This window comes from Cynocephalus volans, chromosome 2, assembly GCF_027409185.1.
Source record: "Cynocephalus volans isolate mCynVol1 chromosome 2, mCynVol1.pri, whole genome shotgun sequence".
Lineage (NCBI taxonomy): Eukaryota > Metazoa > Chordata > Mammalia > Dermoptera > Cynocephalidae > Cynocephalus > Cynocephalus volans.
The window spans coordinates 67,576,050-67,603,807 of NC_084461.1; the positions used below are offsets into that span (position 1 = coordinate 67,576,050).

Consider the following 27,758-nt stretch of genomic DNA (forward strand, 5'->3'; position numbering starts at 1 on the left):
TACAATATTTCTCAATTTAAAGCCATCTGCAAATCTCATTAACAAACCACTGACTCCTTCTCCCCCATGATCATAGGACATGTTAAATAAAACTAGACCTGACACCATTTGAGGGACCACCTCTCTGGGTTACTTCAACTTATTACCATTTTTACATGATTATATTATCATTGCACACGCGCTCCCAGCCTAAGCAAATCTAATATGTAAAATCTAATATTAATCAGGATTAACCACTTTTTAATTATTATTCACTTTACAAAACAATAATCATTAACACCTTTCTTATTATACTTAAAATACTTAGCTTACAAAAAAGAAATTACCCAACTTTTTAAGGCTAGTGACAGCCTTGAATATAGGTGTTAAATATCCTTTAGTCACTTCAGTCTGTAAGAAACTGTTTCTCAGTAATTTTAGAAGATTCAAATTCTTCCATGTTAATAGCAAGCATCTGAGGAACCCACCAGTCTTCTCACTGCTGATTCATTGCATCTTGGCTTCAACTTTTCCTGATGTATTCAAAATGTTTTCAAATCCTATCTATTCTTCCTTCCTCAAAAACTTTTTGAGTCCTTCCATGTTCCAAGCACTGTGCAGAGTACTGAAATACAATAAAGAAAAGAGTCTCCATCTTCTAGGAGCTCTTAATCCAGGAAAGAACATGAAGGAGGATAGTACTAAGTAGCACCTGCCGTATTCTGGCCCTGCAGTGTGTGTTTACCCATTCAGACCACAGAAACCCCATCTTACAGCTGAGAAATGGGAGTTCAGAGAAGTTAAGTGATTTGCTTTTGATGCAGAATATAAATAGATAACTTACAGAAGAAATACAAAAGGATAATAAACATAGGAGGAAAATATTCAACCCTACTACTGATCAAAGAAATATATGTTAAATAAAATATTACTTTTTACCTATCAAGTTGGTAAAGAGAAAAATAATATTTGAAGCTGATGGGGTTGCAGTAATACAGGCTCTCCTACATAGGACTGCAGGAAATATAAAGTGGTGTAATCTTTCTGAGAAACTTGAATAATATGTAACAAGACCACTGCAAGAGGAACTAAGCTTAGTGTCCATCACAAGGGGATGAAATAAAGGATGCTATATCCACGCAATGAAATTATACACAGCCACTAAAAATCATGTAGAATATGTAACGACCTACAAAGATTTTCTGAATATTAAGTGAAAAAGCATGTTACAGAAAAGTATATACCACGGGATTACAATATATACAGGTTGGTATGGGTGCATGCAGAGAATAAAAGGCTGAAAGAATAGATACCAATATGTTAACAGAGGTTATTCATAAGAGATGGTATGGGGATCTTTCTATTGGTATACTCTAAATTTTGATAATGAATAAAAGTCAAATATATAAAAATGTTCATACACTCAGAATTAGTTATTCCACTGAATTGCAATAAACAGCAATGCAGACTGAGAGTCAAGTAACTTGCTCAAAATCACCCATCTGGTATATTATGTTAAGCCTACCTTCCTAACTCCAAAATCCATTGTCTCTACATCCCATTCACCTCAGTCCCATAACCCCAATTATATCATATCTAGAGTAATGTCTTGAAGGCCTTTCTACATGCAACTTCTGCCTTTATCATAAGATTAATTTCTCCCACCAAGATGACTTGTTCTAAAATCTCTAAACTGGCATTCTTACTGCATTAAGCAACCCTTCCTTTTTTCAGAGCCAGTTGGCAAGTCCCAATTTTCATCATCTGCTTTTGTTCTGTAAAACCTGATCAAGGCTTACAAGTTCTTCAGCACCTCTCAGCAGCAGACTATTGGTATTTGGGTTTGGACAACTTTTGTCAAGCAGGGCCATCCCCCACCCTGGCCAGCTAAATGGCTTCAGGACTTCAATACAACAAAACTGCCACCACACATTTCCAAAACATCCCAAGGGTGGGCAATTAAAAACCACACTATGACGGGCCCCAGCTAACCCTTCGACCAGTCTCTATTGCCCCAGTCTTGGTACTATATCGAAACTATGTACATCCTCCTCACATTGTGAGCTCTGTAAGTGCAGCCTCTATTAACTTTCTCTATTCCCCCAGTCTCTGGCTCCACAGCACCCTGGCCTCCTTACCGCTCTTCTTGTAAGCCCATGAAGGCAGAGATTTTGGGGGGTGGGGTGTGTTCTTGTAATCTGTACCACCATCCTATATTAAATTCTCCCTCTTTTAAGTACTTGATTGGTTCCCGACCCTTTTAAATTTGATTTAGCTTCCCCCAACTGTAAATGAACTAGCCAATGAAACTAATCATAGATTCCCACAGCCCTAAACCTCTCCTACAGGATCTCAGGATCTTGAATGGTCTAAACTAAACACTACATCTGCACTTCTCTTTGCCTTCTATGCTTTGGGAAGGTATCTGTAAACTCTTTCTGTGGGGCAGAAGAGGAAAACTATGTGGATGCCAAGTCTTGGTACCATATTGAAAGTACGTACATCCTCCTCATATTTTGAGCTCCGTGAGGGCAGGCTCTATAACTTTCTCTTTATATTCCCCCAAAGTAAACTAGTGCATGGAAATCATAGGCACTCACCTGCACAACAGACTCCTCCCAGAGAGATTAAGGAGGAAAAGCAGAAATGTGGTGGTTTAGCAACATGGGCATCTCAAGTTGAATGGCTCCCAAGCTTCAGTGATTAAATTTTATGTACATTTTGTGTGTGTGTGTGTGTGTGTAGTCCTTATCTGTTCCTTTCTTTTTGGTTCCTTTTTCTCTTAATTTCTACATCTACTATATCCACTCCACCCCCACCCCCCACCTTTTTCTGAATCATTTTAGCAGTAGTCACCCTGTGAATTGGCTATTATATACAAAATGTAAATAATGTTCATTAGATGAAAAAGGCAATTTGCCCCTCATGGAGAAAATTGGGACAACACATATCAGAATAGGCACAATCTGACAGTCTTCAAATAAGTCAGTTTGCTTCTTGCTTTTGAAATAAAACTGAAATTTGTTTGGCCTTAATTATGATCTTTGCAAAGTGTCATGCTTTTTCTACACCAAAAGATTTCTCAAGTTTTTCAAAATGTGAATTCCCGAGAAGACCACCTTCCCCAAACTAGGATCTGAGGAACCAATCCTTAATTGTGTATATAAATATTAAAATTTCCCTGTTCTTTCCACTCTTACTCAAAAAGGAGGATAAATATAATAGTTTCTCTCCTACTTGGAAAAGCACAATTTTTGGAGCAGTGAGTTGGCTGAGTTAGAAAGTAGAAATGTCTTTGATGATGCACAGCTGTCTTCATGTCTTAATCACAGATGTCTAAAGCATTCCAAGAGGCTGACGTATGTACCTGGAGAAATGGACCATCGTTTCTCATTCTTTCTTCTGAAGCTCATGTCAGATCGAGATGAGACTAATTTCTCCTTTGTTCTACAACTAGGAACTTAATTACAAGATGATCTGGAGTAAGACAAATCCTTACATTTTTTCATCACCATTTCCTTCTTGTTCCCTTATGCATTTGTCTCAAACATATGTGCAGTACTTAGTGATCGGCTTCTTTTTATCTCAACTTTCTCCTATGGAGGTTAACTTCAGACAAGATACCAACATGGCAAAACTTAAGAGTTTTCTTACTGATAACTACTATTTGTGGCAAATGAAAAACAGCACTGCTTGTAGCCTACCATCCATAGAAGAACCTAACACTAAATAGGCATCCAGGAGTTTCTGAGCACTCAAAATATTTCCAGACCAAAGTCAAGCCTCTGAGGTAAGCAATTAAAAACCAAAATTTATGAAGTTCTATGTTGCATGGTTCTCAGCTTTATGACCCTAAATAAATAGCTGTCTCTCCTTAAAAGGATTCCATTACTCCACAATAGCAACTCTTCTTTTCTGTTCACTTGCAGAAGGCAAGTTATCATTACTAACCACCTTCATCTACCCAAGGACTTTTCATCTGGAAAGGAAATTAAGATCTGTGTTCTTTGGGGACAGAAGTATCTACAAAGATGTAGCCAGCTTCTTACTGAGAAAAATACTCACATGCCTGAACAATCCTACTTGGAAGATTAAGGCATTTTACTTAACGTAAATTATACCTAAACAAACAAACAAACAAACAAAAAAACTCTACTACCAAATACCAAAGACACCCATCCTCTCAGGGATTCTGTCCTTATTTAACTAACAGCTATAAATAACAGGGTTCTCTATCATATATCTTATCCCATAACCAAAGCAGCAAAAAACGTATCTTCCTTCCTATCTAGAATTATGTTATTTTTCTGTGTGTGTCTTCCATTCAATTAAACGGAACATCATTGGACTGTCTGGGTGGGCGAAAGGGAAGATTTTAAAGAAATTCACAGAGCTAAAAAGATGAGAAAACTATATCCCTGAAAAGTTGTGTGAGTGTCTGAAGCCATACATAAATCAGAGGTCTAAACAGCACAGGGTGGAAAGAGCACATGTGGTCTCAATGCATAACAGAAAGAACGGATGTAAAGAGGACAACCCTCTATCTAGCTCAGTCCCAGCACTGAATAACTATTTTCAACCACCCCAAAATTCTTCCCAATGAAAATATTCAAGGATAAATAATATTAAACCAAGAATAAATAAACATTCAGGTGACTTGAGATTTTATTGAGAAAATAGCTATTATAACATTATATCCAGTTTCCCATTTATTAGAATAAATTCTTCACAACATTGATCATCATCACCACTTCTGGGCATTTATACATAGTCTCTGAGTAAAATATATTCACACTAGGCAAGGCTAGAATATTGAAATTATGGCCAACATTGCTTATTTTAAGATTGTTTATTATGAAACTATAGTATCTGCACACTAGAACAGATGTTTAAAATATTTGCCATTCAAAGATAGGCTTGGTGGGACAAAACCAACATGCATCCATATATATTTCTTGTCTTCTTTACTGTCTTCTTCCAGAAAGCTAAAGTTACATTACAAACACCTGAAATTCCCACTTTGAGATGAATAAAAAAATGGAAAGACATTCTTTCTTTTTTTTTTTTAAAGACGACCAGTAAAGGGATCTTAACCCTTGACCTGGTGTTGTCAGCACCACGCTCTTGCAGGCAAGCTAACCGGCCATCCCTATATAGGGATCCGAACCCATGGCCTTGGTGTTATCAACACCACACTCTCCCGAGTGAGCCATGGGCTGGCCCTGAAAGACATTATTTCTTATTTTACAAAATAAAAAATTTAGTCACAAGAGGAATAAAGCTTATCTTTATGCATTTAACTTAAAAGCTTGAGTACACCCTCCTGTTCCAAGAGATAAAGATGCCAGCATTGCAGAGAAAGTAGCTAATGGTCCAAAGAACAAATGGCCAGCACAACCTTCTCTATAGTGCATGATTCACTGAGGACTGATGCAAACTCTGGCAAGTTGTTTTTCGTCATTTCCAAGGATCTGGGATATGTAAACTAAATGATTAAAAGGCATCTCTCTGAATTTACAAGAGAAAAACTGAAGAATCAGAACAAAGATCCAACTGCTTTTCATGTGGCTAGATGTTCACCATTACGCTATAACTCAAAACCCAAAGGCAAACTTTCTTTCAAATACACATCCAAAACATGGAGTTCCAAATATGCACTGTATACACTGCAAAAAACAAACAAAAAACATCCTTATGCCTGATTCGTGATCTGGTTTTATACTTTGAAGGGAAATCAAGCATATTTATTTAACCCTCTAAAATTTGGAGGCCTAGTGAGGTTTAAATTTTTTAGGATATATATTTTCTGCTGAGAATTTAATAAAAACTATGAACCCCCTTCCTAGAAAATGTGTGCATGCATGTGCACACACACACACACACACACACAATCCTTGTTTAGACTATGTCTTCAGTAACAGAATAAAACTTGAAAATATTAAACTTCCTTTGCTTATCACTGAAGCAACTGTAAACTTTCTATGATACAGCTTGTATGTGACTTTAGTCCTATAAACACCCAATGCCTTCTTGACACTTTTAAAGCACAGCCAGAAAAGGTTTGGAAAATTGTTCTGGAATTACAAATTGGTTCCGTCTGTCTCAGGGATGCCTAAGAACTGGTTAGTCCTCTGAAACCACCAGGTCAGAGCCCTGTACAGCTGTTCCAGGCAGACTGGGGCTCTAGGGAAAGGGGCTGGACTGACAAGGGGCCTTGCACATGCCTAAATACCAACCTATCTACACCCACAGCCACCCTTGCTCAACTCCATGGTACCAGGGAGTCCTGACCTGTCTCTTTTCATTTTACCACCACTCACTAGAGGGGCACAAAACAGTAAGAAACCTTTGAAATGAACACAAAACAAGCAAAAACACTCTAGGGTAGCATTTCCCTAGGTGTACTTCTCAGAACATAAATCTCACAAGATACCTACTTTTTAAAAAGTCCACATTAAATTAGGAAAATGGCGTATAATTTCAGTCTTCTTGGAGACTGATAACGCACATTAGCATATCAAAGGTTCTGAAAAGCTCATGATAACTCAACTTTGTCTAAGCCAGTATTTCCCAAACTTATTTGGCCATGGAACCCGCTATTTCCATAATATATTTTGTCAAAATACACCTTTAGGAACTGCTTCTCCGAGGAACTAAACAGATGGTTTTTAAAAATCTTATACTATAATTTCAAATTAATAATAATGAGGATACAAAAAGACCTGTTTTCCTGTCTTTTTTTTAATTAATTTTTTTTCAGGATAATTAGTATATTCAACATTACACAATGTAATCATTTTTTGTAAAGAAACTAGCTTATTTTGCTCTGCACAATCCTCTATCACAACATTCCTTTCTCTACTCAAAAACATCCAACTTGAGGTTACCCTTTCTCATATCACTGTTCAAGAATGTTAACTCTCATCAGTAGTCCATGGCATACTTGTCTGGAAAATATAATTTCTGTATTCTTTTTAATTCCTAGAGTACCTCTCCACCATAATCGCAATAGTTTTAAGTCCAGGCCAAGTAACCTGGGCTCACAGTAAACATTACAAGAGTTTCTGAGCTAAATTATTTTGCTAACCCTTAACAAAAGCAAAAAAATGAAATAAAACCTCCATCCTTCCATCTCTGTGAAAATCAGCATTTTGAAGATCTAATGAAACTTCAGTTAAACCTTTGAGGACAATGGGATCACTGACCTATGATTTCATGCAACTAACCAATTTCTTAAAAATCTGCTCAAAAAAAATGAAAACATTGAAAAGTAAATGCAAATTCCGCAGAGCTGAATAGCAGCAAAAAAGCACAAAAAATAATTCTTAATGCCAAGAACATATACAAAAGATCATCATTACAACCCAAATTATCCCTGTTGTTTTGCTCAGGATTTCAATTATAAAAATAACCAAACCAAGACAAAGTCAATTACTAAATCCCTTTGAGCTTAAAACAAAAAGCACACAGACATGTCACACCTTCCTCATTAAAGCGTGGCCCCCACCTGTGGACCCGGGGCAACCAGCTAGGGACCAGGCACCCCCCCACACACAACCAGGCACACCACCAGCACCTCAGGGCCCGCCCAGGGACCCAAGGCATTGAGCTGGGGACCAGACCCCCTCCACAACCAGGCACAACACCAGCTCCAAGGAGCATGCCAAAAACATCACCCCCATGTGGGTGGCCCACCACAGCCACCACAGTAACCACAGCTGCCATGAAAGTGGCTAGATGTCACAACCACCATGCAGAGGGTCCACCAGCCACTGGAGTGCACTGACACAAGGAGAGTCACCAGCAGAGACCAAAGAAAAGAAGAGGAGGTCTCTCTCCACAAAGCCCATTCCAGAGTGACAGAAGCATCTGCTCTATGATAATATTGGGGGACCTGATCACACCTCTCAGCATTGGTCAGATCATCTAGGCAACGAATCAACAGAATAACCATTACTCTTTCAGAGGGAGAGAAGAAATCTAGGGTTATCAGAGGTGGGAAGGGGAAGGGAGAGGAGGATAGGGAGAGATTGGACAAGGGGCATAAAGAATAAGTACAATTTGTAACAATATATATACTAGTAATATTGATTTGATCAACATATGTCAACAATGAATCCCCAAAATATGTATAATCAACTATGATTCAATTAAAAAAAAATAAAAAATAAAATAAATTGTGGCCCTAGTGAATATCTTGTCACACTGTGTATCTAGGGAGCTAACAAATAGAAGGCAAAGAAGAACTACCACATGGAGAGACAGAGACCTTTTTCAAAATATTTTATCCTCAAAAGTAAACCCAGGTGCCATAATTAGACACAAAATCACAAAATTTTTTTATATTATAGGGAAAAGGAGTTCTTGGTTTTAGGTGTTTTTTTTTTTTTTTTTTCATTTTTGGTAAGGCAAGATAGAGCTTTATTATTATTTTTTTTATTTTATTTTTTCAAGGGCAATGCATTTATTTTATTTTTTATTTTTTATTTTTATTTATTTATTTATTTATTTATTTATTTTTAAATTTTATTTTGTCGATATACATTGTAGCTGATTATTGCAAGATAGAGCTTTAGATAACCATTTGTTACAAACCTGAGTTGTTTTTTCCTTTAAACTCAAGAATAAAATAAAAATTGTATTTATATTATGTATTTATTCATCTGGAATTGAATTCTATGTTTACAGTATTATATTTTAAATCATAGTATATGTAAATAAAGATAAATTTACTTTATTTACTTTTTAAAATAGCTTTTCATTTTCAAAGGCTGGCCAGTCAGTTCAGTTGGTTAGAGAGTGCAGTGTTATTACACCAAGGTCAAGGGTTTGGACCTCCTGGGGGGGGGGGTTGGACCTCCTTACCAGCTAGCCACCAAAAAACAAACACTTCATTTTGAAATAATTATAGACGCATAAGAAGTTACAAAAATAGTACAGAGATCCCATGTACCCATCACTCAGCTTCCGGTCTTTGTATTTAAGTATTTACATTTTGGTTTTAAAAGGGTTCGTTTTTGATAGTTTATAAAAAACTGTCCAAAAACCTAACAGACCTGGTAAATGCATATTTTTGGAAGAGACTCTTAGGAAACATACTACCAAATTCAAATTCAAGATACTACCTTAGAAAACTCTTTTGATGTTTAGTTTTTTCTATTTTTACAGACTTCTGAAAATTTTAACTTAGATCTGACTGAAGTAAGCTTCTACATTCCTTCATGTTAATTTAACTTGAAATATTAAATGAATAGAAATTACAAATGAAAATAAAAATGCTTGCTTTTGTAAAATCTCCAATCCTCTAGTTCCCCCCAAAATAATACCAACACACCTAAGTTGATATTTGATTTGTTTGTTAATGCCAACCTTTTGTGGGGTCAAAAAACAGTTTTGAAGGAATAACCATCCTCAATGTTCTATACAGTTTCATTAGTGTTATTTAAATAATCAGTCCTATGGATGATTGATGAGTTTGTTGATGAAGGATCTTCATCTTGTAAGAATTATCTGACCAATTTTTTTGCTCCTATAGTACCAACAAAAATATACACAAGGAGATTCCCATTTATCATGTTATCCTCCTCCATCATCTCCAAAAGACAGTGGCTCACAGAATTTTATTTAAAACTGAACAATTTATCACAGCAGTCTCAAAGTTTATCTAAAACATATCCTGACAGGCTGATCACAAGCCCTTTGTCCAGTCTGAAAAATTGTTCCTCTCCTCCTATATACGTGGCTGGTCCCTAAAGTATTTTGTGCTGAGTTATAGCTTCCTATCATCTCATTTGCTTACACAAAAAAAGCTCAACTAAGTAACCCAACATATAAATCCTCACTTACCTAAATCACATTTTGTATCTTAGGACAGTTAGTCTGGAAGCATCATGGACTATACATTATAATGTAAGGTTAAAAGCAGTTCAAAGCAGGAATGACCGAAAAGCAAATAAATCATACTACAGTCATACTCTCTACTAAAAAGGACAAATACTTGTTATTCTAAAATGACCTCTTTTGATTGAATTTCAATACATGAAACATTACAGTATACTTCTTGGTTGAAGTCTGTGAATTATAAGAACATGATCTCTCACATTCATATAAAACTTTAAATACATTTTCTTCGTTATGGACATTAGTAGTTTTACTGAAAGAAAAACTTACATAACCCAAGTATTACCTTTTGACCTTGCCTATGGAGAAACTTTTGGAGTTAAATTTACCATTCAATTTTAGAATCTGTTAGTGTTATCACTGATATAGTTCTTTCTCCAACAATTTTTTCTATTTTTTTCAAAAACTAATTATAATTGTCCTGTTTTACATGTGTTTTACAATTGTAAGCCACTTCAAATGCTTTGTGGAAGGCTTACTATAAATCATCGTTGAAAATGACTAACCCTGACTAAAGCATAAACAGATGTCTGATTAATGTGCTAACCACATTTCTCCAATGTATATCAATCCCAGAGGACAATAAAGCTTCATGATCATGATTCTCAATATAAAATATTCATACAGATTTCAGATTGCTGAAATCTAATAACCTGCCTTTGAAGATTAACAACACACACACGCACACGTGCGTGCACACACACATGCACACCCTGCTGTAGAAGTAATGTGAAACTCCTCAGGTACTTTCCTTACATGCATCCAAACAGATGAACAAGATTTTGAAGACTATCTTTGTTTCTCATTTAGTTAAAATTTTCAAGAAAAAACATTTACAATGACTTCAAGACTCCTGTATAAATAGCCACCTAAATACAGAACAAATTGGGAGGATGCGGGTCAAACACAATTGAGCCCCACTCAGCTCAAAATAGACAAGTCTCCTGACCACAAAGCTTGTTTTCTCAACATATGGGTTTCTGCTAGACTTGATAAGATTTGCTGAGCACCATAGTAATCTTTTAAGACACTAATCAAAAACATGGTCCTACATTTTAAAAAGCCCAGAAGTGGCTTTAGGACAACAGAAGCACCTCAACCACTAAAATAAGCAAGTTTCTATTTTAAGTAAAATTACCATACAGCAAATCCTTTAACAATTCAGCAACCAATAAATAGAAAATATTCTTAAAAATCTGCTATTTTTGATTATTCCTTTGGATCCTTCAACTGTGGTTAAAATATACGGAAAATAATTGGTTGTTAGAAAGCTTCTGACTGCACAATATGCTTCTTATGAAAGAATACTGGCCCGAGCCAAGCATGGAGAACTTGGACCAGATGCACATTAGGTATTTCTATTACCCTGGCCACAGCAAGGGCTCCTCCTGAGTATTGTCTAACAATTGGGCAAGTTTCAGTAAGATTTTACAGCCTAGCATAATAACGATGACCAATAACGATATCAGTTCTCCTGGTATCAAGACAAGAAAGAGACAACTAGTGTTAAAGATGAACTACAAATACACAGGTCTAAAGCTGTCACATTCACCCAGTAAACTAAAAGAGCCCTTGCTAACCTATATTGAACACATCAGCAAATACCAATGATATACTGAAGTGCATGTTAGCAGATGAATATTATATGTAACCACCTTTAATATTTATATATGTGGTACTAAACCTCCAAAAGATTAGACTTATGAGAACATAATTAAAGAACACATTCCTCATTGCTTTTTAAAGGTAAATACAAGCTTTTGTATTGAATTTATAGTTTTCCTAGTTCTTTCTAAAATAGGCATTGGATTTCTAAACAGAAGAGAAAAAAGCTTCAGCCAAAGAGCTACATATTAGGTATTTAGTTTCGTCTAAGAAAATTAAGTTAATAAATTGAATAAATTAACTTGAATAAATTAAGAGTGCACATTCAGAACAGAATTGTAGCTTTTGGTCAGCAACACGTGAACCAAAGGCAAATATCTGCCAAGATTAAGGCAGGATTTTTTTTATATACAGTACAATATGTTTTCTTCCCCTCACCCACTAAGTTCATCTAGCATTCACTTTGATGTTACTTAAAATGCATTGCCAAGCTAGAATACAAGCTTCCTAATTAAAAAGAAAAAATAGATGTCATATAAAGTTCTTTTTGTTTTGGAGTCTTTTTTATACCTATTAATGGTACTTTCTTTTTGCCTTCACACACTTGGTGTAAGAGACTACTGCAACAATCATATGGCTCTTGCCACAAAGCTTGACGACTGTCAGAGTGATAACCGTTGTACAGAATTACTTTCTTCTTCTGCTGGAGTCAGTTTAAGTGTTGGCAGTTTCCGAGGAGGAAGTTGAGGGCTTTGGCGAAGATTGTCATCCATCTGTAGAAAGTACAAAAGATACATCTGACTAATGCTGTGGCACCACTTATGTGGATTGTGGTCTCCCTGTCCAAACTATAGCCTAGAAGAGTACAGAACCATATGTTTCCGGGACTGCTAGAAAAACCTTTTTCTTACAAATAATCTCTCAGGAATTCTAAATGTCATACCTCAAATACCAGCTGACTCAGTATCTGTAATAAGTGATGTGGCTCACACTTGATACCTTCACAAAATTATACTAATTTCACAAAATGAATATTCCACTGAACTCAACCATAGCATAACTTAGTTTAAGAGGTCTTCTAATGATAAGTGTAAAATTTACACTTGAGTTCCACAGTTTACAATGTATGGTTAGATGTAATACTCATTTGATCTTCTCAACAATGCTGTGAAGAAAAGGCAGACACAGTCCTTCCCTACTTTATTGATTAGCAAAACAAGGCTCAGAAATTTAAGGGATTTGCTCCAGGTAACAAAGCTGGCATTAGAGCTGAAACTTGAACCTGGTCTTATTCCAACACTATTGTTCTTTCAACTATACGTCTTTGCTTTAATGAAATGATCTGTACTCCACTCAAAATAACCAGCTCTTTTAAGCTTTTAATATGCAGACCAAAGGATGTTAGAAAAAGAGGCAGAAAGAAGGATAAATTGTTTAGACATAATCCAGAGGTCTTCCAAACACTGGATCAGTTCTAAGCCTGCCTTAGAGAAACAAATTAACATGGAGCATATTGAGCATATTAAGAAAATGCTTCAAAATTTCAGACTTACTTTAAAGAGAAGCACATTAACATCCCTAGAAACACTAGGATACAGGTTATTTGTAACTGAGTCAGACCTTAGAAAGCTATCTTTAACCAGAGTACCCCAAAAACAAAGTGCAAGATTCAGGTCCTGTTGCTGAGTTCACTATCAGCTTAACTTAATGAAAGACTTGAAAGCAGCTCACATCCAAAACACAAAACCAACAGAAAACAGCATATCACCCACTTGAAAGACAGGCTTTTTTAGAGGTCTGCATATGTGCAGAATATTCAAAACTCTCCTTTATCTTCTCAAGATGCTATTATAAAGTATAGACAAAATGTTTCAGCAGAGGTACACAGGATTTGTAGGAAAGGAGAGAAGAGAAGATTAATTTTTAATTTTCCAAAGGAAAAAAGTATTACCAGTGACTATTAAAATCAATTGTGTTAAGATGCTTTATTTTTTCTTGCAAGAACTAAGTTCCTCAAACATAGCTCTTTCTTTTTTCAAGCTCCAAATTTTCTGTCCAAATTGTGAACAGTGGTAGCCAATAGCATTTGTAGCTCCACCATCTTGTAGCAAACAGCAAACCCCACGCTCCCCACTAAAGAGCAGGTATGAATGAGTTGGTGGGTACAAGGCAGGGAATGCCTGATAGAAATGGGTCAGGAAACTTTCATATACTGATGATGACAGAAATGAACAAAAAGCTGATAGGGCCTCTTGGTTTCACCTTCTGCACGTGTAGGTATTTCCCAGTTCCCTTCCCGTATCTTTCAGGAATTTGCCACACAAAGAACATGGAAACTATATTGGATAGCCTTCATCTAGCAGACAAGTACTTTCCTTTATTCACACTTAACGTATTTCCTCCCATGAGATTTACTGGGTTAAGTTTAGAATTGAGACAGACTAGGCTTTAACTCAGTTTACCAAAACTTCAATAATAATGAACTCTTACAATTTTACTACCCTGCTACTTCTCAAATTTTAACAACATATAAAATACTGCAAAAAGAAACAGAAGGTCATCCCAGATAACACCATTTGTAAACCTGACTACTAGTACTACCAGTAATGGACACACAGTCTCACTCATGTGCTAGGCAGCTGATTGAGGGGAAAATAACTAACTGTAAAGTTCATGCTAGTGTTCCATTTTTAGGGTTCAAATTCCCAGTCTAAGTTTTGCCAGCTGAATGGGCAGGTGACGTAAGCTACTCTCAAAGCTTCAGTGTCCTCATCTGTAAAATGGGGATGATAATACTGAAGTACCTGCACACATAGAGCTATTGTAACATACTAAATGAGAAAACCCACTTTATATTATAAAGCTCATATAATACAGTGCCTCTTACTCAGACCTCAAAACTGCTAGCCACTGTTATTAGGCCTCGTTGCCCCATCAGTTTGTAAAAGAATGAAGTATTATTCGTTTGCGTAAGAAAAAGCAAGTTTGTCAGACACCTAGGGGAAAATGTGCAAACCTCTTATATTTTTCCAATTAGAATCACCCTTGAAATTTCCATTGTTGGTTTTCTCCCCTGCCCAATTCCTCAATATCTCTTACAAAATGAACACCTCCAAAGTGGCAAATATCTACACTGGTGAAAAACTATAGCCTACATTTAGAACAGAGAGGAACAGGAAGGAGAAAAAACAAAACAGTTCACACGGAAGAAAGAAAAAGACATCATGGTGCTATTAATGAAAAAGGAGTAAGCACAGGCGCTTACAATCTCAAGAAATGTTAACCTCAGAGACAGGCACACAAATAAGAAGTGTTTTTGTTTTGTTTTTTGAAAGCCAATCTTTTGGGTCTCCTACCTTGAAAAGTACAAATTGTGTGGTAAAAGTAAACCCAATACCATTATCCAATGTTTCCCCAAAGCAGTCAGGCCACTACTGGCTTCAAAACATTCTATTATATAAAACTTTAGTAAAAGTAGATTTAAACAGCTTCCCGAAAAGTAAACTCTTTACAAAACTAAAAGGGTGAAGTTAATGCATGATCCAAATTACAATATTAGATGTCGAAAATACTAAACTACTATAAAATAATGAGTGAAGTAAACTTGACCTTTTCAATCAAGTTGGATTCCTTATTTACAAGTTGTGTGAGTTTCTGCAGATTTGCATCTACTGTTTCTTGTCCAGCTGGAGACATGCCTAAGAAGCCAGGACAGAAATCAGAGAAAGACAGGAAATTTTGAAAGCCTTTAAAGCTGTTTAGATTGAAAGAATTTTTAGTCTTCCCATCCTCCCAAGTGCCCCACCCTTCAAAAAAAAAGGCAAAGAGAAAAAAATATTCTGGGTTCAAAGGAGAGTTAAGAAAGGGTAAAGTTCCAAAACCTAATCCTGAACAAAAGGAGTAAAATTTGTGTCCTAAGTAGACACTGTTAGCCAAATATTATATAGCTAGCCACAGAAATTAGTAAAGAGCACAGCAGTCCTCACTTCTTTCTCAAATTTAAGCTGTACCATTCCCCCACCCACTTCAAATTGGTCTTTGGTCACAACTATCTGGATAGCTAAGGCAGTGACTCTCAAACAGCTACCCACCAGGCATCCAAAGTATTTATTTGAAAAATACAAATTCCCGGGATCTATCCCTAAGAGATTCTAATTTAGTAAGTCTGGTATACACCCCCAAATTTTTTATCTGTCATGTAGTTAAGTTTGCTACACTGCTTGAAAGTAACAAGGCTGAACATTACTTAACTTTATGACTCCCAAACTACTAACTCCTCTCTATATACAAAACATATAACCCACCACAAAAAATAAACTGTCCACCTGAGCCAACAATGTTTATAACTTCTGTTTCTTTAAAGGACAATTTCAGCCAACTCACCTAATACAAATTTAGTATCCCAATCACTTAAGTACAAGGCCCCACACTCTCAAAGAATCAGATCCTAAGTGACAGATGCCCTCTGCTACATCTCTAGTTGGATATAATCAGTTTTCAAGTAATAGAATCATGAGAGTGTACTTCACCAAAATCAATCTGCTGCTGATTTCTGTTCATGCAAGAAAATGCTAGGAGCAGAAGGTAAGAATCATTTAAAGTAATTGCCTATTTGCACTGGGATGAATACTATTTTTCAGCAGGGACTTGTTTCCTGTGGTTTCATTTTTTAAAAGAAAATGACCCACTTCAAAGGGACAACACTTAAAGAGCAAGAAGCAAGAAATGTATAAAATCCAGAGGAACAGATAAAAGGCAAGTAGCTGTTTCTCTTTTAGAAGAGAAAGATAGAAGAAAAAGATATTTGCCTTTTATCTGTTCCTCTGTTTAATACATGGGAATAAAAATAAAGTTGGAAAAATGCAACTTCTTGTAGTGCTACAAACCAGTAAAGACAATACACAAACTTTTTTTTATTGAAATAAATAATAAATTTTGCTTATGTATCCTTAGAAGACTATGCAAATACTGTATGCAAATAAACATGAGCTGAAGAAGAGCCAGCTTACCTCCAATACTAAGCCTAAAATAACTGTTTAGGATGTCATCACAAAAGCGACACAGGTTGGAGAGCTGTTTCAGATGTTCTTGTAACTGAACTTTAGGAAACCGTACTTTATAAAGAGGAGCAAGAAAACCAAAAACATAGGCATCCAAGGTAGAAGGCCTAGAAATAAATTAAGAATTTTTTTAAAGCACATAAGAAAATATTAATTTGGGATTGTGTTTAAAGTTTATTTTCCAAACACATTTGAAAAATGTACTTGAGAAAAGTACTTGAACAGTATACAATACAGTCTTTAAAGAGGTTTACTACCCATTTTAGTTTATGAAAATGATGCAACTAGGGTTTTACTCTTCTTAAGTCATTTTTAAAAACTACTCTAACTATTTTATTTAGAACAAAACGAAGTCGTAAATTACAAATTCATTTTTACTCACTGGAAGGAGGAGGGTGGGAACAGTCTTAGATGTTTTAAGTCACATATGCAGACGATAAGTCAATGTTAGATTATCACTGATAGAAAAAGGTTCCTGTAATAAAAATCCATTAAATCCTACTTCTTAAGTGAAAAACTCATCTTTGGGGGAGACAAGGGAGCTTGCTTTAAATAAATGCTCACTGAATATGTGTGTGCAAAGTATCAAAATGATTTTTAAGGGAATGTACTCACGTATCTCCAAAGAAAAACTGAGATGTTCCCAATCTGTGTGACAGTAGATTTAGGCACTCCTTGGCATCTCTGTATATCTAATAAGGATGAAATTACATCTCAAATGTAGGAAAGATGTTCTAAAATCACTTTTGAGGCAGGCATCTCTAGGTAATCTCATCTCTGCTATTTCTCTTGTCTCTCCTGTGGGGAGCCTTTGCTTGAACAGTAATCCAGACCATACCTGTGCTTCCACTTCTTGGAGGTGGTAGAGGGGAGGCTCTCCTCTGGTCAAGAGAATCCTATTCAGTGCTCCCTTAGACATTCTTCCAGGCAGGATCAAACTCAAGGGAAAAGGAATTTGTGAAGCAAACCATGGCTTTGTCACAGTAAAGTAATTATCACTCTCAACCCAGAAAGTGTGAAGCTACAAAGGGAGAGGGAAAAAAAAAACAACAAAACACTACAAGGATGTTCTTTTACTAAAAGAAACATCAGTCGATCAATGTGAGAGTTTTTCATAAATATCTTTGTATAAAGTGAATTCATGCAGGTTTATTTTAGAATGACTCAGGATTAAACAAGATTATTTTAAACGTGTGAGTTTTGTTGACTGCTATATCCCAAGCATTCAGAACAAGGCCTGGCACATAGCAAGCACACAATAAATATTTGTTGAATGAATGAATTACAGTTCACCCAGTTTTCTATACATGAAGCAACAAGTTCCATCGCCCATAAAAAGGATTTTTATTTCCAAAATGACATCTTTCATTTCACTCTGTTTCACATATCAGTTGAATGTCTAACTGAACCCAATTTCACAGGAACGTGAAAGAATCAAGATTAATACATAAGTGAAATTTTCTCTCTCAAGCCTTTTTCATTGTTTTTCTTCTAAACAGACTAAGTCCATTTTCAACTAGGTCACTAAAATACTGTAATATTCAGGAATGCTCACCACTGCAGGGAGAAGCTTCTCTTCAAGGAGAGCAATGTAAGCCAGAGTATCTGCCCCTTGTTTTGCTGACAGTTCATAATCAGCATTATATTTCTATTAAAAAACATAAAACCAAAGACCCTCAGAAGTCAAAGAGCATTCCAAATACTGTGAATCTCAACAAATTAAGATTCCTACTCTTTGTCACAAATGGCAAACATGATATTAAAAGGGGAAAAGAGAAATATAAACCCAATGAAAACTCCTGCTTAATGCACATAATGTTCTTAGCACAGCATTATACACACAGGTCAATGTTAGTCATGATTTTTTAAAAAATTAACAATATTATTTCAATGCTTGTTAATGACCTAGATCAATCCATGACACATAGTACAAACTTAATAAATAAAAATGATTATTAGTTTAACAAGGAAAAAGTTCCAATTTAGTTTCATTTTCCCCCATGAAAAAAGAAAAGAAAAAACAACAACAAAAAACTTCCAATTTAAAAAAGTTCCAGGGCTGGCCAGTTAGCTCAGTTGGTTAGAGAACAACAGCCTTATAACATCAAGGTCACAGGTTTGTATCCCCATACCAGCTAGCTGCCAAAAAAAAAAAAAAAATTAAAAAGTTCCAAATTTTATTGATACAGATTTTTTTCTAAAAAGTATTGGCAAAACCAATTATAACTTTTGCATTTAAACAAATCTTTACATGTTTAAACACTTCAGATACATTATATAAATCTTTATAGTTCAAACATTTTGGATATATTATCTCCATAAAACATTCAACTGCTATAAATGTTTTTAAAAAATAAGTTGCTAGTTGGTGACAACTCAGCACAAAATGTGTAGCAACTATGTGACTAAATCGACAGTCCTATTAATAAGTGTATTAGTGAAAATGGCTAACTTGAACCTACTTATATCTAAATTTCAATAAAATCCAAGCAACGTGCATGAAAACATAGATTGACTATGCCTCACCATGACTTTCAAATCACAGTAAAACTCGTGCTTTACAGCAGTGATTCCCAAGTCTTTTTTATCAAACTCCAGGTATCTCCAATTGTCTAATGAGTTGGCAAAAAAGAATTCTTAAAAAAAAAAAAGGAGGAGGAGGAGGAAAAAAACCCCAAACCTTACAATGTATTTTTTAGAAAAGTAACATGCAGGGATCAACAATTTACTTCTTCAAAGGAACCACCCACCTGTTTTCTTAAAAAGTTTAGTATTTTTGCCGGCTGAGAAACAATGTTGTCTTCAGTTGTCAAAATGGGTATATCACCTATAATCAAAAAACAGTTCACATACAAGGAAACATTGAGATTTCCTCAAGAGATTCCAATACCCTAAAAATTATACCAATTGCACATTTGTAAGGGGAAAAAATGAGTAAGCTTATCTTCGTTTTCTGAAATTTCATAAAGACAGTTCTAGAGAACATTTTCATTTTTCAAAATTTCCCCTGATTTGACTTGCACTTTGAGGTATTACTCAGAATGATCAAACTACAAGCAACACACAGCCAAGGTCATACATAGTAACAACTAAAATCCCAAGGTGCTCTATGGCTACGTGGCTCAAAGCTTTAAATGGAAGAAAAAAACTTAAAGAGGGAAGAAAGGGTGTCTAAAAGTTTACACTGTACCTCTTGAACCTCTCCAGGTGGTATCTATGATACTGACTTTCAAGGGTGCACCAGAAAATTTGGCATAAGCCTGAAACAGAGTTTGCAACAAAACATTTCAGATTGAGTACGTAATGCAAATCTGCAGAGCAATTTTACTTCACAGCCCCGTCCCCCAAAGGCTGAAAGCGCCTGACACAGAGGCCACGTCCCACCCCCTCTGCTCTCAAGTCGGGGATGCGCGCTCCGGCTACCCGGCTTTCGGGAATCTTGTTCCCCAAAAGCTCCTGGGGATGCGGGGCGCGGCGGGTGCGCCCCCTGCTTCGGGCTTTCGTTCCACCGCCCAGACAGCTTTGCAAGGCTGAGAAAACTCAGAGCCAAAAGGAGAAGCCTTGACGCTCCTGCCCACCTATGCCGGGTCACAGGCCAGGTTGCGACTCCTCGACGGGAGGGAATCCAGAGCGGTGCGGCGAGCAGCGCCCCGGCCCGCCTCCGCCCTGCAGAGCCGCGGGAAACTGGAGCAAGCCAGCCTCGAGCCTCTGGCCCCGCCCCCTCTTCCCGCGCCCCGGCCCGCGAGGCGGCCTCACCATCACCACCAGGGACTCGCTGTGTACCGACGGAAGCCCCCAGCCGCCTCCCCAGCAACTGAGCTCCAAGGGGGCCGCCATCTTGCTAGGGCTGACCTTTACTATCCCGGAAGTGCTTTGCCGCCCAATTTCCTGCACGTGAGCCGCGGGGGCGGGGTGAGGGGAGGGAACGGTAACCTTGGGCTCCGGAGAGATGCGGAAGGGGCTGCAGGAGGTGTTAAAGGCACATTGAGGAGCAGCTGGGTCGAGGGTAGGGGTCCTGGGCATGAAGTCAGGCAGAATCACCAATCGTTCTTCACATATTTATTGGATACCCCCCTGTGTTCTAAACCCTTTGAACATTAATATGCTAGACCTAAATGAATCCATAAAATAAAAATGACAGTTCATTTACAAGATTGTTGTGTTTAAATGATGACCTAGAGGGGAAGAACTTGGCACACAGTAGGCACCCAATAATTGTTCACCCCCTTCTCGCATATATGTGGCCTCTGCCTGCCTTTCCAGTCTCGATCTCAGTTGTCACCCTCTTGTTAGGGGTTACCCTCCTTAAAAGTTACCCTGTTCCTGAAATTTGTCAAGTGAATTCTGCCTGCCTTCAGTGCTATTTCTTCAGTCTGAAACACCTTTCTTCCCTGTCCAAATGCTCCCTCAAAAATGAGCGTAACTTTCACCCTACCTGGTACGTTTTACAGTTAAGAGCAGCTTCTAGGTTCCTGCAGCCCCTCCAATTGTAGCTTCTTTCCCTAGTTACAGACTTTTTGTCTTTCACTGTACTAGAAAACAGAGGAGGGCTAGCTTCGAAGGTGAGACCTGTGCTGCCACACGATGCCCTGTGCTTTGAAGGGCACCTCACATACCTAATGTTCTGCGGTCACTGTCTTGAGGAATCCCTAATAATTTTTGAACAAAGTGCCCTGTATTTTTATTCTGACTGGGCCCTGCAAATTATATAGCCAGTCATGTCTGTGGGCCTATTGGTTATGGACTAAATTTCTTGAATATTAAATCTGACAATTTCTCAGAAAAACCCTTAAAGAGTAAAGACAGGCGTCAGAAATGCTGTGATCTGGGCACACTTACTGGGCCCCAGGGTTAGGACATAGGTACTGGGTCTTTTTTCTAGGAGGCAAAGGAATCTTTCTGGGTTACCCTACCAGCTATGCCTCTGAGTTCTTTCCCTTCCTCTGTCCCACTGAGATAGTTGGGTCCCCTTAAACAACTGAAAAATTCAAAAGAAACCTCTGCAAATTTTCATACGATTACTGTTCAACAAACATTTGCTAGGCACTCCCTTACTGTTTACATAGCCATCTAAATTACAGTGCCAATCTGCTAAAGTCATTTTTTCATGTTTCAAAAACAAGAGTTCTCAGAAATGGAAAGGAAAAGATATATCAAAGATGAGAATTCATAAATAATACTTTATATTTTGGAAAGGCTTAACATATATATCATTAAAACTAAGTATCAAGACATTCATTGAGCAACTCCTGTGTCTAAGACACTGTAAGTCTCTGGGAGATTTACAGAGATTTACAAGACATGAATTCTGTCCTCAGGAATTTATAGACTGCAGAGGAGACATACAGACTGCTAGGTGTAACCGGTCAGATTGTCATGTGTATGGCTACAGATATAAATGAAATCCTACCAAAAAAAAAAAAAAAAAAAGAGGGACAGTTCATCCTCTGTGGGATCAGTGGAGGCTGTCTGTTCATTCTTCAGTATGAAGAAGGTAATTCAACTTTCAGATTCAAGTAATGAGCCCTCCTGTTTTGAGGATTAAAATTCCAAGCCACAAGGGCTGGCCACTTAGCTCAGTTGGTTAGAGCACAAACATTGAAGTCAAGGGTTCAGGTCCTCTTACTGGCCAGCTACCCTCCCCTGCAAAATATTCAAAGTCATAAAGCTCAGAGTTCATATACTACAATCAGGCATTTAAAATACTCATACACAGAGAATGTGGGTTCCCTGAGTCTAGTCTGTAGCAGAGGAGTGGGGGTGGTGGTGATGTGGATGAACAGTCTTTGTGGACACATAATTATTCAGTTTGGCCTTCTTCCTTACTGTTGCAGTTACATATGATAATTTCATTTGCATTAAAGAGAAATTAAATCTCTTCCCTTAGTGTAGAATTGAGACAGAGAATAGTTTGTGATTGCATCTGATGACAGAATCCTTACATACAGGTTTATGTGTGCCTAGTTAATAGCAATCTTTTATTGCTGCAATTCTTCTTGAGAGTTTGTATCTGTTAGATTGAATTTAAAAACCATAGCATAGCTGGTTGCATAACCAGGATGAAGACTGTTCCAGAGAATCACACAGAAAACTGAAACCTTCAGAAATTATGCCTGGTATGGGGTATGCGTAGTTGGCGCCCGTGACTTTTCCTGGCTGCTAAAGAGTATTGTTCAGAGTTCATTGAAATCATAATTTCAGATTCCTACTGGGAAGAATACTATCTGCAAAACATTCATGTCTGTGTGGGATGGCCTGAATCACAGCTTTATAATGAGTATTCCAGAAAGTGTTTTCCCTGAAAAAGAAATCTTATTTTTCAACAGATGAACATTTAAAATGGCTTCATATAGTGAAGGTCATGGGAGCTCAGAGGACCTGACCATGGCATCCATTACAGTCCCTTGTGTGTTTCTTGACAGCCATGGTACAGGTTCTATTAGGATCTTCTTGTTTGGGTGGTTAAGAATCTGTGAAATAGTTCTGTCAAAAAAGATGAAAAATTTGTGACAAGTGATCATGCCATGTGGTTCCTTGTGGGAATGTTAAGCCGTAAAGCCTTGAATGTCCCTTTTAATTCTAAGATTCTATAATTCAGATCTGTGTTCAGATATAGAATCCTCAGGGAGGAAATAAACACTGAATAGAAGTTAAGAAAGCTGGGTTCTTGACCTGGCCTCTATTTAGACATATGCCCTTGGGCCAATCATTTTACCTTATTCCTCAGCTCATTCACTTATAAAATGAAGGTTCTTTCATTTCTCTAAGGTGCTGTCATTCCATGTGTAATGAACATTTGATAATAGTTGACAGTAATGGAACAATTTCTTCATGCCAGAAATTGTTTTAAGTATCTGTTATAACTCATTTGATCTTGATAATGACTCCATGAGGCAAGTACTGTTATTTTCCCCTATTTTCAATGAGGGACACTAAGGCAAAAAGATGTTAGTTAGCCTTCCCAAGGTCACATAGCCAATAGGTAGTAGTGCCAGGCTTTGAACCCAGTCAGTCTAGCTAAAGAGCTCATATTCTTAACCACTGTGAAATAATGCCTCAGGTGGCCTTCTATTTAGTCCATTAACAAGCCTAGTTTCACCATAAAATCCAGCACTCCCACTACTGGGTATATATTCAAAGGAAAGGAAATCAACATGTTGAAGGGACACGTGCACTGCTATGTTTATCATGGCTCTATTCACAATAGCCAAGATATAAAACAAACCTAAATGTCCATCAACAGATGATTGGCTAAAGGAAATGTGGTATATATACACAATGGAATACTACTCAGCCATAAAAAGAGTGAAATTCTGCCATTTGCACCAACATGGATGAGTTTGGAGAATCATGTTAAGTTAAATAAACCAGGCACAGAGGGAGAAATACCACATTCTCACTCATATGTGGAAGCTAAAAAAGTTACTCTCATACAAGTAGAGAGTAGAATAGTGGTTACTAAAGACTGGTAAGGGAAAGGTGGGGGGAGGAGAGAGGGTGCTCAATGGATACAAAATTGTGGAGAGCTAGGAAGGATAAGATCTAGTATTCTATAGCAATATAGTAAAACTACAGTCAACAACAGTTTACTGTATAACTTCAAGTAGCTAGTTGAGAGAATTTTGAATGTTCCCAAAACAAAAAGGTGACAAATGTTTGAGGTCATGGATATGCCAATCCACCCTGATGTAATTATTGCACACTGTATATATGTACCCAAATATCACATTGTACTCCATAAATATATGCAATTATATGGGTCAATTAAGAAAAAAAAGAAAAAGAAAAAAGTCTAGTTTCCCTTAAAATGGAGGTATAAAAAAATGGAAGTATCAATGCCAAGATATTAACTACCATTATTTATTTAAACACTTTTTAACATGCCATTAAACAAATTCATTAAGCAACTTCTATATGCCTAGCACACTGTGAGGCTGTCAGGGAATAAAAACTTATGTTCATGCTTTTAGAAGCATAGTTGATGAAACAAGACCTACATATTTGAGATAACTAGAGGCTACTAGGGAGTATCATTTTGTCAAGAAGACCACAAGTCTAATATGGTTTTAGATGAAGGCCTTAATGTACCGCAATGCTTGTCAAAGGCCTAATGAAAGAAGTAAAATGCTAGCTGACTTGGAAGGAAGAGAGTATTGTATTTAGATTGGCACAGAGGAAAGCATTCCATGTGTGCTATGGTATATGAGAGAAGGCATGGAAATGGGAATGACTATGGGAATTACTCTCTGATGATGAGTAAACAAATGCTGGATTTGATAATAAGCTGGAATAGTGTTGACTTACTTGAGAACCAAAATTGGAAGGCATGGGAATATGTAGTTTTGAGTAAATAAAGAAGAGTAGGAGTCTAAATACAATATTAATGGATTCACATAGTCAAGAATGGGAGGTAGAATGCTATTGTTTCATGGACACCATATGAGGAGGGATTTTATAAATCCATAAACGGTACCAAATGAAGCAAAAATGGGGTATTCAATAAAGTGAGGAAATGTCGCTGAGTATCATTAGGAGAACGTCACCTGGCACACTTGCACTGAGCATTTTTCATAGAGAATGTTATTAGAAATTGAATTGCAAGGGATTACTGAAGAAAAAGGTATAAAGAGGAGGGGAAGGTATAAGACCATGAAGAATATGACAAATAAAGGAAAGAGAAATGGGACAGGAGTAGAAGACTCAATATAAGGTTTTTGAAAGAGATGACAGCGTGAATCTACATATATCTGAAGATGAAATTTGCCATTAGTGAGCAAAAGCCTGAAGATGCTGGAGAGCAGATCCTAGGAATTGCCTTAAGAATTGAGAGGCTGAGATCAGGAGCTTGAGCAGTGAGGTTGGTATTGAAAATGAGAGACATGCATTCTCTCTGACACTGCAGGAAGTTTCATAGGGAGCATGGGATGCTGAATTAGCCCAAATCACTTAACCTTCACATTTCCTTGTTACATTAGAAAACAAGCCAAAAGAGCCTGGAAGGAAGAGATTGGGGCTTTAAAGAGAGAGAGAACAATTTAGAGAACATACCAGGGAATTACAGAAAAGTGAATGGAAACATTCACAGTGATAAAGGTGAAATGTAAATTAGTATGAAGGAGAAAAATCAAGTAAGAGCCATGGGCAGGCTAATAATTAGGTATCCCTTCATAAAGCTTTCTTTAAATATTCATTCAACTCTTTAAAAATGGAAATGAGGTTGGTTCCAGAATGTAACAGGATCCATTTACATTTTACCAATTACGTTAGAAGTCTTATGTGGAGACCTGAGTTTTAGTACTTTTTAAAGGTTGGTCCTGAGGATGATGGAGAGAAGAGAGATGGGACCCTAGGAATTGAAAGAAGATGGAATATACAGCTTCAGCATGATAGGTGCTCAGATATCCCTAAGTCTAGCCAAGTTGGAACAGTTGTGTGGCTTTCTCCAAAGGTACTTTGTTGCCCAGAAGCCTAAATAGGGAGTCACGTTCATTTGGTAGCTATGTCAAGTATCAAGCAGTGATATATATTGAAAGAGATTCATTTTGCTCCTCCAGCATAGTTAACCTACTGTCTGTCTTTTGTATTAAGAAGAATTAAACACAACAAAAATGTTAATATCATCATCTGACACTGTGCTCAATTTATGCTGAGGAAATAGGACAACTAATACTTAAAAAGGGAGAGTGGTAAAGGATCCTAAATGGAAATAAGATTTCTACACTTCACTCAAAGTGGTGGAACATCATATGTCAGTAGTCTGTGGTAAGTTATATACATATATATAAATACAGAGAGCAACCAAAGGAAACTATAAAAGTGATATATAACCCCCAAACACTAAACTAAAATAGAATTTTTTTAAAAGTCCAAGTAACCCACAAAAAGGCAAGAGACAGGGAGAGAGACAGAGAGGAATGAAAAGCAGAGAACAAACAGAAAACAACAAACTGGTAGACTTAAACCCTAAAATATCAATAATTGTTCTAAATGTAAGTGGTCTGAATATGCAAATTAAAAGACAGAGTCTGGCAGAGTGGCTAAAAACACATAAGTCAAAATATATGCTATCTATAAGAAACTTACTTCAAACATAATGTCAAAGGTAGGTTACACTTAAAGAATGGAAAAAGTTATGCCATGCAAACACTGGTTAGGAAATAAAAGCAAGAGTGTATATATTAATATCAGATAAAGTAGACTTTAGAGCAAAGAAAATTACTAGGAACAAGAAGGACATTACATAATGATAAATGGGTCAATCCATCAAGAAGACACAGCAATCTTAAATGTGTGCACTAAACAACACTGCTTTAAAATAAAGAAAAATTGATAGACATGGAAGAAGAAATAGACAAATCCATAATTATAGTTACACCTCACTCTCAGCAAATGATAGAACTAGTAGACAGAAAATAAGCAAAGCTATAGATGAATTAAACAAAAGGATCTATTTGACATCTATAGAATGCTCCCCTCAACAAAAGCAGAACACACATTCTTTTCAAGAACCTATAGAACATTCTATAGAACAAGGTAGACTATCCTGAGTCATAAAGTAAACCTTAATAAAAATATTTGATGAAATATACAAAATATATTCTTTGAGCATACTAGAATCAAACTCGAAATCAATAACAGAAGGACAACAGTAATATCTCCAAACACTTGGAAATTAAACAATGAACTCTTACATAATCAATGGATCAAAGAGGAAGTCTCAAAGAAATACAATTGAACAATAAGAAAAACACAACATATCCTATCAAGATAATGAAAAGATAAGTCAGACTGGGAGAAAAAAATTGCCAAATACAAATCTATTAAAGGATCTGTGTCCAAAATATAAAAAGAACTCTCAAAACTCAACAACAAGAATTCAAACAACCTACTTAAGAATAGGAAAAATACGGAACAGATAACTTATGAAAGAGGATGTACAGATGGAAATAATTATATGAAAATAGGCTCAATATCATTTATCATTAGGGAATTGCAAATTAAAACAACAATGAGATACCACTATCTACATATTAGAATGGCTAGAATTCAAAAAACTGACACCACCAACCGTTGCAAGGATATGGAGCAACAGGAACTCTCATTCATTGCTAGTGGGATTGCAAAACTTTGTAAGACAGTTTGACAGTTTCTTCCAAAGCTAAACATTGTCTTACCATTTGTTGTGAGTTGAATTGTTTCCCCCGCAACAGGTAT

The 27,758-nt window shown here is 36.8% G+C and overlaps 1 protein-coding gene across 3 annotated transcripts; it reads right to left on the minus strand.

Annotated features, from left to right (window-relative positions):
- Positions 1-9,262: 9,262 nt before the first annotated feature.
- Positions 9,263-20,387, minus strand: MTX3 (metaxin 3). Of its 3 annotated transcripts, XM_063086801.1 has the most exons (9): positions 20,301-20,387; positions 19,735-19,804; positions 19,295-19,371; positions 18,100-18,192; positions 17,383-17,565; positions 17,160-17,236; positions 16,494-16,651; positions 15,094-15,182; positions 9,263-12,257 (listed from the first exon to the last, which is right to left on the minus strand). In XM_063086801.1, exons 1-9 carry the CDS (start codon positions 20,379-20,381, stop codon positions 12,147-12,149), a joined length of 939 nt encoding a protein of 312 aa, XP_062942871.1. In that variant the 5' UTR covers positions 20,382-20,387; the 3' UTR covers positions 9,263-12,146. The 3 variants fall into 3 exon arrangements, with proteins under 3 accessions (XP_062942871.1, XP_062942872.1, XP_062942873.1); XM_063086802.1 differs by lacking the exon at positions 18,100-18,192; XM_063086803.1 differs by lacking the exon at positions 15,094-15,182 and having other exon boundaries at positions 12,182-12,257.
- Positions 20,388-27,758: the final 7,371 nt, after the last annotated feature.